The sequence below is a fragment of the Lycorma delicatula genome, chromosome 3 (assembly GCF_047948215.1).
Source record: "Lycorma delicatula isolate Av1 chromosome 3, ASM4794821v1, whole genome shotgun sequence".
NCBI classification, from domain to species: domain Eukaryota; kingdom Metazoa; phylum Arthropoda; class Insecta; order Hemiptera; family Fulgoridae; genus Lycorma; species Lycorma delicatula.
In genome coordinates this window covers 132,194,471-132,206,508 of record NC_134457.1, presented here as the reverse complement: position 1 = coordinate 132,206,508, position 12,038 = coordinate 132,194,471, and the positions used below count along the sequence as shown (strand labels likewise).

Here is a 12,038-nt window from a genome sequence, read left to right as displayed (position 1 = left end):
GTATTTAGTTAGGATAATAAATGACTATTTTAGAAATAGAGAGGTAGTGGGTCATGCAGAAGGTGTGGAAGTGGTGGCTAGTGTCCGGCGTAGTGTTCCACATGAGTCGGTATTGGGCCCACTTCTGTGAAGCATTGCCTATGATAGCATTCTACAAATAGAATTTCCGGAAGGGGCTTTGATAACAGGGTTTGCGGTTGATGTATCTCTGATGTTGTGGGGAAGAAGAAAGAGGATGTCATTCGTAAAGGAAACGAGGCCATAAAACTGGTTGATGGCTGGTTGACAAGTAGGAAGTTGACATTAGCAGCAGAGAAAACCAATTTGATGGTGATGGCGGGCAGAAGGAGGCTGGCTTCCATTGCCTTAGAAGTCAAAGATGCTAAGATAGAGCCGGTACTTGGGGGCATGGCTGGGTAGGAGGCGATCTTTCCAGCTAGAAGTCGTTGATAGTGCAAGAAGGAAGAACAGTGATGGCGTTATCACGACTGATGTGTAGAGTAGGGGGGTCCCAGTTTTTCAAAAAAAAGGATGTTGGTTGTGGTAGTGCAGAGTATATTACTGTATGCTGTGCCAGTGTGGAAGTGTGTGTTGCAGATAGGGGACAGGGGTGGCTATAACTAAAATGGAGATGCTGCAAAGAAGGATGATGATTGGTGTGGCAGGGGCACATAGAACTGTTTTGGCAGAGGCCATATTCATCATTGCATTGATACCACCGCTGACATTGCTGACTAAAGAGAGAGTGGAATGAGCTTATGGAAATAGTCGTGGGGAAGCAAAGCGATTGACGTTAGAAAGGTGGCAGGAGGCTCCTCTCAAAGGGGCTCCCTCTTAGAGGCAAGGCAAAGCAAAGACCATAGTCCCAGGGAGGAAACCCCCCCTGGGGAAGGATGCCTTAGAGGCAAAGGCAAGAAAAAAGGACCTAGAACCGGCCAATTGGGCGGTCGGCCAGAAACAGCATAGCTGGTCCTGGTGTGTATTGTTGGTTGGTTAGAGGCAGAAAGGCACCCTCCCAAAACCGCGTAGTGCAGTACTGCGGAGCCGGTCTTAGGAGGCTAGGGAAGGACATAAAAAAAAAAGAAAAAAGAAGTTAAATGACAATACTTCATAAAATCTTATTAGTTTTTTGTGTTCTTTAGTAAAATCAATTGGTAATGCATTTTTATTTCTTTTAATGTTGTTCATACTATTGAAAAAAAAACTGAAGGTATGCCTATGTCAAAAATGCAGAAGTGAACTGATGAATCTTAACTGTATAAGGCAACATAATGTTTTGTATATGTTTAGGATCTCTTTTTGATCTCATGAAATATTCTTATTCTACTAAATGCATAATAGTCAAAATAACAGTGTGTGGAATTTTGAGAATGCCATATTTTTTCTTGACTATTATTATATCACATTCTATATTTTTTTATATTCTATTCTTATGATTATATATATTCTCTGACAGCTGGTTGTAATTTCTTGACAAAAAAATAACAGAACCCATTTTTCATAGAAAAATTATCTGTAGAAAATTATTATGTTCTTTATTTTCGTATATAATATTGAGGGACTACAATAAAATGAAGCCACATGCCAAATTTACACTACAATTTCCATTATTGATGTGAGAATATTTCAGACTATGGCCTTCACAATCTCAGGGTAATTTCAATCTTTATTGTATTTGTGAGGTATCTAAAAGAGAATATATACAGGAATCTTTTAAATACGTTGAAAGAATAATTGATACACACATAAATGTAGAAGCTGTACTTTGCAAAGAAACTGTTATTATGTTGACCATAATTACAATCTCTTGACATTAACAGTGAAGTGATTAGTTCCTTTATTCAAAGGATAATCTGAAAGAATTTGGATATATATTGCAAGTTTCTTGATTAGGGAAGCAAAGCATGTTCACTTTCTATTCATTGGTCCTAATTCAATTTCCAACCATAGTCTGGCATTTTTTCATCACATCAACATCATTATCATTAAAACAAATTCTTTATGATTGTACGATCATAGTTGAAAACAAAAAAAATCACTGACAGTGAGTGTAAATAAAACATTTTTCTATAAAGCTGATGTATATAATGAAGAATTATGGAGCAACAATTATTTCCTTTTCACTTCAGAAGTGATTATCAACAAATAGTCAGTACATTATCAAAATAAAAATGTACACTGAAGAATGCAACATCATAAAGCAATCTTCCCCAATTCCAGAGTATCATATATATACCATATATTCAACTTTGTTACTAACTGGAGAAGCAGATTACTATACCGACTAAACCCCTAGTCTTGTAATGATAAGGTTACACAATTTTTATTGTAATGTCCACACATAAAAATATTAAATTTTCGTTTAATAATATGCGAAACATAATAATTCATGTATGCAATATGGTCATATATGTTTTTATAGCTACTTATATCGTTGCATGAAATGTACTGAAGACTGTGGATTCAGAGTGGCTGATTGTGGATGTCAGTATGTTTAACAAAAAGTGTACATGCTCAGATTAGCACTCTTTACAAATCACTCAGTTTGTAAACAATATTGAAATACATATAAATTAATCTCCATACAAATTTAAAATTACATAAAACAAATTATATTTTCATTAATATCAGACCTATTTACAAATGTATATAAATCAAAGTTTCCATACATATTATTGCTATACTGTTATATTGTTGTTCTGTATGCATGAAATTCTGTTTAATTAAATTTTTTATAACTCACTCAATAAACTGATGCTTTACTTTATAGATTAAAGACGTATAAAGCATGTAATTAATTCTATTACTACTATAATAATAAACACACCAATTAACATTTTAAAAAAATGAATAAAAATAATGATTAAATATTTACCTTTTCGCCCTTCTTGCGGAGTGGGTTCTTCTTTTTGATGTTGGGGAAAGACGAACCCGAACTGCTTTGGCTGTGTTTGTCTCGATGACCTTGTAGGGAATTTCCCTCAATTGTGACTCGGACATACCTTCTGTTTCAACTAGCTGGAATTCTAAATGCTGTTTTAATTCATCTGGTAGTCGTGGTTTGCTTTCTGATGGTGATCGTGAACGTGACCTTATCATTAAAAGAGATTATTTTGTAAAATTATTATAAATTCTGAAATTTGGATTAGTAATTGATTAAATTAATTTAATATATAGATTTTGTGAAATAAATTCACAGTAGTACAAAATACAATGTAACACTAATGTCTTTCAACCAATGTACAAACTGGGTAAAACCCCATAAGTCCTGCTGCTTTTGTAGTTTTGAAAGAAGGCTATAACAAAGAAAACACAAAATAATTAAAAAAAGAAAAATTTATAAGAAATATATTTATTTACATAAAATTTACTTATAAAAGTAAAGAAACAATCAATAAACAGAAGTTCTACATTTACTTTATAATCAAAGGTAAAGTATTAGATGAGGTAGTTATTTTTAATATTTTAAAAAACATATAATTTTTCTGTTATAAGAATTCTTTACTTGATGAGTTTTTTATTTTGGTTCTGCAATAATACTACTGTAGCATAAATTATACATTACTTCAAATTATTACATATGTAATGCGATAGAGTAATTACATTATTTTAGGTAAGATAGCTAAGTTACATTTTTATCAAAATGTAAATTTTACTTGCTGTAAGCACATTTAAAAAGTATTTAATACTATTGCCTCCTAATTTCACTTAATACTAAACAGTATAGTGTAAATACATACATTTGGTAATCCTAATTACTATTAATTGGAGATTGAATATGTTTTGATTTAATTAACAGGACTGGATTGTACTTGATAAATTCAGATAATTTAAAAAAAAGGATTCACTGTATTTAAACAAAGAGCATAGAATATTTCACTCATTTAAAATATACCTATATAGTGTAATTAAAATTAAATAAAAGAATTTTTCACTACACCACACACTTCTAAGAAACAAGTACAATTATAGTTGCATCAAACTGATAACAAATGCTTATCAGAAAATTAAATTTCTTCAGTTACATACTTTCTGTACCAGTAACCAGTATATTATGACTGGTTGACGATATAATAAACAAAATCGACAATATAATTCCTTGACTGATATGTAGTGTTGCCTGTATGGTGATTTGGTTGGAATCATGAGATAATTGTGATTGTACATGTTTTAATTGTTATGAGTAAAAATCTGAAGTTGACACGAGTCATTTACTAGTAAAGTGGCTATTACAACTAAAAGATCTGTTAACTAAATTGATTAAAACAGTGATAAAAATTTAGAGTAAACAGTTAACATCACATTTTGAATGAAAATCAGCAAAATTGCTTCTGAAATTTTGAAGCTGTAGAAGTGAGTTCTTTGAAAAAGCTAAGGTCACAAAAATGACAGATGCAAATAGAGAGCAGTATTTTCTGTGGTCTAAAACATGATTAAGTGCATAACTAATGGCTGATGAAAAAATTAATGATGTTGAAAAGATTATTAGAATCTGTTTGGAGGAAAAGACTATAATTTTGGGTACACAATGAAAATATTGATCCATCATGAAAATGTACCTTTATTGTTGCTCATCATGGAAAGTTTCTGCCCAAAATACCTATTATTGAATTAGATCATTCTGACTTAGCTCCCTGCAATTTCCGGCTATTCCTAAAGGGAAGACTTTGCTAAAAAGATGATGATTTTCTGATACTACTGATATCTAGCATAATGTGATAAAGGAATTCAAGAGTTTACTGTACAAGAAGTCTTAGTCTGTTTCCAAAAACTGAAACACTTTCTACACCAATCTGTAGATTCACAAGGGGAGTACTTCGAACATAATAGTAGCCACCAGACATACATTGGTTATAGTTCTAAATATGAATTTTTTTTACTATTATTCTAGAGAATAAATCATCAGAACATTTTTAATGTATTATAAATACTTTAAAAAACAGAAGTATAAAAACAGTAACTTCCAGTAAACCAAACAAAATTAAGCAAGTTATTTAATCATTTAATGGTGTTTCAACCGTTTAAAAATAGAAAACAGCAGAGAGTTGCCGTTCCAAAATAATAATGGCAAGAAAGGCCCCCACCATAAATATCAGATCGTCTTGGATGTTAAATGTGAATCTATGCAGCGGTTAAAAAAATAAAAATAGGAGAAATAGAGGATTATGGATTATGGACCTTTTTTAGTTGAAAACTAAAGAAGAAAAATCATATATATTAGAAGACACCCAATTATAATATAATGACTTCGTTTATGTAGTAATAAATTATCTTTTAGTAATGAGTTTAATAATAATTAAACTCATTACGTTCATTTACTTCCTCATCAATTCAATTTTATAAACTAAATATATTATATAAATTACCTGTGTTTTCTATGTTTACGCCTATGGTGATATGAGTGTTCACTTTCAGTCTCCATACCGCTATTCATATAACCAGAACGAGGTCTATCTTTACTACTAATTACATTGGCTTGATGAACACCTGAGCCTCCTTCAGCTTGTTTTCTTTGTACTTCTCTCCACTGACCTTCTGAATCTACCAATTCATATCTCCTAAAAAAAAGTATGATATTATTAAGAAATAACAAACAAAATTTCTAATTTACTAACTAAATGTACAAGTTTTAATACTAACAGTAACAGTATGATCATGTATGTTGACACATACATAGAGAAATGAAAAGCATAAACGATAATTTTTAAATTAATTTAAAGAAAATGGTATTAGGGTTCATGATAAAGAATCTCACTACATAAAAACTTTCTAAGTGGTATACATGATTCAGTAAAAATTTTGTTACACACTACTTAAATGATTAGTAAAAAGAATACTCATATTTAAATCTTGACAAGATATTCATTTAAGCATTACTGTCAGAATAAAAGCCGATGAATATTACCTGAAAAAGCTTCATTAAAATCTAAACACATAAATCTTAATGTCCATTTTTAATCAGTTATAATATTAAAAGATATGATTATTTTTATAATTTATAAAAATGTTACCTATGTTTTGAACTTGAACTATGATGTCGTGACTCATGTTCACTACCAGATGATCTTCTGCTACGATGACGATGTCTTCTACCTGATTTACCTGAGCATCGTGATAACTCACTTTCATTGTCTGATCCTCTTCTACTTCTATGATGCCTATGCCTAAAAGAAAAAGAAACAAATGTCTAAATGTTAGTAAAATACATGTATTACAAATCTTTTAAACAAAATGGGATTCATAATAAATAATTAATTCAGAACAGTTATTAACAATACTTTACCAAAAAATTATTGAATTCAATTTGTGTGACATTTCTTAGATAAAAAAGATTTAAAATTAATTTTATAAAAGTATGGTACCCTAGTATATTTTTAGCTTCCCTGCTACCTTAGGTGCATTATACTGAAACCTAAAAGTATGACAGAAGGTTCATTACCAACATATGAAGTACTACTCACAAGTTCTGGAAATTAGCCTAAAAAAAATAAGTAATTGCCTAAAAAACTATTGACCTCTGTCCTGCAAAAATGATCTCCTTATGCATGGATGTTGTAAATTCAGTGGAAAGGCACACTTCTGGACATCATCTCTTGTTAGCATCTTTGTTATTGGTGCAATCTGCTCTAGATCCCTTCAAAGGTCTTAAAATATGACCTCTTATACTTCAATTTTATTTTGGATCTGTTTTGTTAGTAGTTGCCAATAATTTATACACAAGTGATATGTGGGCAAATTTTGAAGCAGTACTTTGCCACATCTTGAGCTCCCATATAGAATTCACTGACAAAAACCATACAGTAGGCCTACAATCCTGCAAATACAGTGGATCATTCTCTTTTGAACTTGCAGGATGACTTCATGCATGCTACATTTTGAATTGTCTTTACAGTCAAACGATGACCAGAACAATAGCCATTACTCTCACAAGCCATCAACTTACTCTTGTTTGTTTTTAAAACACTTATACAAATTGTATGTTTGTGTTTGGCCTAAAGCATTCTTAAGGCATCCTTTAGTGAGTTTTCACAGCCATCTTGCCAAAGTTGTAGAACAATTTGTTGCTCTTTAACATCATTAATTTTGACTACACAGTACAATCTCAAATTGATACAAACACATCAATACAGTCAAAAAAAACAAAAGATCCATATCCATTTAGCATAATCCTTCTAGACCAACAGATTAACAAAAAGTGTAGCTTGTATTACCAAGCCTCACATAGCTGCAATTGGTTCATTGGCTACATTTAAATTTTGAAAAAATTTGAGTAGCACTTCATATACAACAATGTATAGCAAACAGTCATGACTGCTTAATCATTTTAATTTTTTTACTTATTTTATAATATTTTATTTTCCTGATGATGGTCTAAGAACTGAAAGATCTAGAGAAACACATTTAATTTGCTGGTAAGGTGGATTTTCACTTTTTTAATAACTTTTAATAATTTATTAACATATCAGCACTAACCATGTTTGAGAAATTGATATTAATATAACTGGTCCGTGTTTAAGATTAATGCCAGTTTTGTATAGAGATTTATCCCAGAAATGGATAAAGGATCAAAAGTACCATTTATTTACCATAACTATAACTCTGTTACTTAAGGGTTTATAGAGAATCCATTTTTCAATTTCACCATTCACAAAATTACCTTTCTTGAGGACAGCAGATTAATCTACACTAATAGAGGTTACTCCTTCATGATAAAATCTTTATTACAATTAAAATAATTATTACTGAAATAAAAATAAACTTAAATACTGTCTAGAAATAGAGTAAAACAAAATTATTAGAAAAAAAACATATAGATGCTATAATTATAAATCATAAATATGTGAATATTTATAAGAAAAAAATTTTACATTTGAAAAAAAATCTTTAAATCAGTAGATGAAAATGATTAATTTTATACAAATATAACCAATATACAAAGCTATTCATTAGATTAACTCCAGAACACAAGAAGGGGTTACTAGAGCACAAAAATTAGGTAGAGGTATTTGATTTAAACAACAAGGAAATTCTACTAACTGTGAAATATTAATACCACTATTATGCATACTCTTCAAATAAATATTAATCTATATTTACCTCTGGTTAATAAATACAGAAGAAATATTACAAATATAAATGTTGAGTTAATGAAGCAAAGAGCATAAGTAGCCACTTATGGAATGGAATTTATTGTTGACTGTCAATCTAGTCGTAATAATACATTTTCAAAAATTATTTTCTTTTAGCATTTTAAAAGAAGTAGACCCAAATATACTGATAGAATACCAATAAAGTAAGTAAAACTAGCTGCATGTATTTGTAAAATAAACTAGATATAATCTTTACATAAAGAATAAAAAAAATAAATGTAGTGCTATATAAATTACTTTCTACAGGAACGTGAATCATTGCTGCTATGACTCTCAACTGAGGACGATCGACGAGCAGTTAACGGACGACCAGTTCCACTAGAGCGAACTGAACGAGGACTGGATGTATACAATCCTCTAGATGGTGGAGCAGTTGTCCACGGAGCACTACGAGTACTTCGAGGAGAATCACAACGAGCAACTGGTAGGGCATTTGTACCACGATACAAATTTGCTACTCTGCAATAAATGAATTTACATTGTGTGAATATACAGGACTGTGGAAAAAAACTGATATGATTAATACATCTAAATGTCAGTGTTATAGATATTGCAGACATTTTTTATTTATTTTATAATCATTATCTATAATAACTAAATACAAAATCTATAAAAACAAATAAATCTGTATAAACAGATATCTGTTGATGTGACATTAAATCTGTATAAATAGATTTATGTCATATCTATCTCTTGTAAATAGTTAAATAGGTCATAACATTTTGCTTTTTAATTGGAATAAACAGACAAATAAATAAAAAAGCCTTTATCTGGTTTCAATTATATATTGAAATTTAATTTATAATTAAAATTTTATTTAAATTTTAAATTATAGATATACATAAATGACACTAATGAACAAAATTACACTAAACTTTTATTTACATAAAATAAAAAGTAACCCTTGAGATGCTTGTTAAATTATTTCTTCATTTAACTAAGCGTCTGTTTAATTTTCACATTTGAAACCAGACCCATTATAGATCTCTCCCTGGATAGTCCATGCTTACTTGTCCAGTGCCAACCTACATCAATTTATTCCTGCCCCTCCTTGAAATCATCTTCCCATTGATTTTCTGTCTTTCTCTTTTCCTTTTCCTATAGAAAGGTTTCCAAAATGTAAATTGTTTTATCCACCTCCTATCATCCAACCTTGCCAGGTGCCAGTCCATTTCCACTTTGATTTCTTGATTACTTTACCACATCTGCTACTCCAATGTGTTTCTTTTATTTTTCCTGTTTAGTCTCCGGTAATTACTTTTCAGATAATACTTCAGAGGATGATATGTATGAGTGTAAATGAAGTGTAGTCTTGTACAGTCTCAGTTCGACTACCCCTGAGATGTGTGGCTAATTGAAACCCAACCATCAAAGAACACTGGTATCCACGAGCTAGTATTTAAATCCATGTAAAAATAACTGACTTTACTAGGACTTGAACACTGGAATTTTCGACTACCAAATCAGCTGATTTGGGGAGACGCATTCACCAAGCCGGTGAGTTACTCCATTGTGTTACCTTATTCAAATTTAACTCTGTCATTTCTTTTCAGATCACTTATTTACATTGATTGTTGGGTAACTCTCATATTTTATAGGGACTTCTAAAGCAGCATCCAACTTTGTGAACCACAGAAGAGATTAGGTGTTACACAACAGTCTAACAATCTAATTTTCTCTTTAATATTCACCTGGTTGTTTTTCAAAATTAATTTAAGGGACCAATATATTTTCCAAGCAGCTGCTATCCGTTTTTATTCTGTCTTTGAAGCTCACAACTTGCCCAAAATAGACTGATTTGTTTGACCAATGTAGTTTCTTTCCTAGCAGGTTTATTTATTTCTTAACTCCATTTATAGAAGAATAGTCTTTTTTTCATTAGTCATTAAACACTCCTAGCCTTAAAACAGGCCTTGTTTTCCAATTCATTCAACATTTCTTCTAAGATTTTAGGAATAAATAGTATTAGATCATCTGCAAACCTTAGATTTGTCATGTGCTTCTAATTCCAAATTTTTAAAAGAGAATTTTCTTTGTCATTAGATTCAACAAAAAGATCCAGTAAAAAGTTAAAGGAATTATGAAAGAAATGAGATATTTAAAATTAAATAATAATATATTACCAACAAAACCACCATAAAATCACCAAAATAATAGAAAACCTCAATGTAAATTTAACAGTCTATTTAATAAGCACTTTTTGAATTCATTTATTCACCATTAGTTACTTAAATAGTATCTCAGGTAATGAATTACATTTGTCATAAATTAAAATTGAAATTTGTCATGATCAGCTATCAGTTTTAACTAACTATGAAGGAAATGTATCTCCTGAGGTTAAATAACTAATGATGAATCAATGGATACTTGATCATGAAAACTATCAGTTTTAACTTATGACAAAAGTAATTATTTAAATAATATTTATCAAGATTACCAAGGAAATATTTAAATAATTGGTAATTAATTTGAAACGTATTTATTATGAAAATTGGTGTCTACAGTGAGCTTGCTATTAATTTGGTTTGTTAATAGTGATTTTTGTTAGTAATTATTAATTGCAACATAGTGGACAACTTGTTTATATATATACATAAAAAAGAATTTTAAAAAATTAGCATAATAATCAAAGCAAATAATCAAAGAATTAGATTAATAAAAATGCTTTCAGCATTTTTGTATTAAATTATAAAAAAGTAGTTTCATAATAACTTTTTTGAAAAACATATTTATGTAGGTCAGTACTTATAAAGGTTAGTCTTATTATTTGCATAAATACAAATCTTGTTTACTGAAATATTCAATGATCAATTGTTTATTTTACACTGTATTCAGAATGATCAAAATTCTGAATCTTTAATATAGTTTAACTGACAAAGTTTTATAGAAAATAAAATTTTATCAATATTTACAGCATATTAAATATTTAAGATTTATGTTAAAATAATTTTGACAGTAATCTGTATAATTACATGTTCATCAAATAAAAAATATATATAAAATATTTTATTTACATATATGTATATTTTATAATTATTTTAATATGTTAAATATTTAAACATTTTAACGAGGATAGCTAATTAAATAATAAGTAAACTGTATCTCAGTTTAGTCATTGTTGCTACTGCAATAAATGAATAAGTTAAGTGAAAATTGTTAAGTGCAATAAGCATTGAGCAGTATTTAAGAGCAACTTTCCACCATTTTTAAGTTTGGAGTTTTACAAGAACCAGTTAATTAAACATAACATAAACTTTCCTTACTTCATATAAATAATATTTAAGTATCCAGAGTGCTACCATCTGATTTAAACTGCCAAGCCATGAACTGGAAATTTATAAAGTTACTGTCTTACCAAGAACTCAACAAATTATAAGTTGCCAGGATTTTATTAATAAAAATTCTAAATTTCTGTTTTTTGCTGTTGACACATTAGTATTGGTATATTTAAATTCTCTTACATAAATACTTAATATAGATCCAACTTTTATATTAATATTAATGTTACATATCAATAAATGAATGAAATACTTAGTATTATATATTATATTATGTGTTACATTGAAAGAAAAAGAGAATAGTGCTATTGACTATTTTATTTATCAGAACTGGCAAAATTAAGATCAGCAGGTCCTGTTTTCCATTTAACTACTTTAAATATTTTTACAAAGGTTATTAATTAGTATTGTACATAATAATTTACTGAAAGTATATATACAAAGAAGTAATAAAAATAAAAACAATACTTTTAATTAAAAGTTACAAAAAAATTAAAAACTTGAGCCGACAATGAAAATAAAATGTAAATTTATTCTCATTTATTTGAACAAAGAATAAAGAAAGATAATAATAATTAACATAACAAAATTAAAAAAAATAAAAATAATT

General features: G+C 29.3%; 1 protein-coding gene across 1 annotated transcript in view; it reads right to left on the bottom strand.

Moving 5' to 3' along the window:
• LOC142322004 (uncharacterized) overlaps nucleotides 1-12,038 on the bottom strand; it is a 783,616-nt gene that overhangs the window by 49,549 nt on the left and 722,029 nt on the right. The window contains exons 14-17 of the mRNA XM_075360579.1: nucleotides 8,388-8,609; nucleotides 6,012-6,164; nucleotides 5,367-5,558; nucleotides 2,876-3,091 (exon numbers count right to left, since the gene is read on the bottom strand). Coding sequence (XP_075216694.1) covers nucleotides 2,876-3,091; nucleotides 5,367-5,558; nucleotides 6,012-6,164; nucleotides 8,388-8,609 — 783 coding nt within the window. The remainder of the gene's footprint in view (nucleotides 1-2,875; nucleotides 3,092-5,366; nucleotides 5,559-6,011; nucleotides 6,165-8,387; nucleotides 8,610-12,038) is intronic.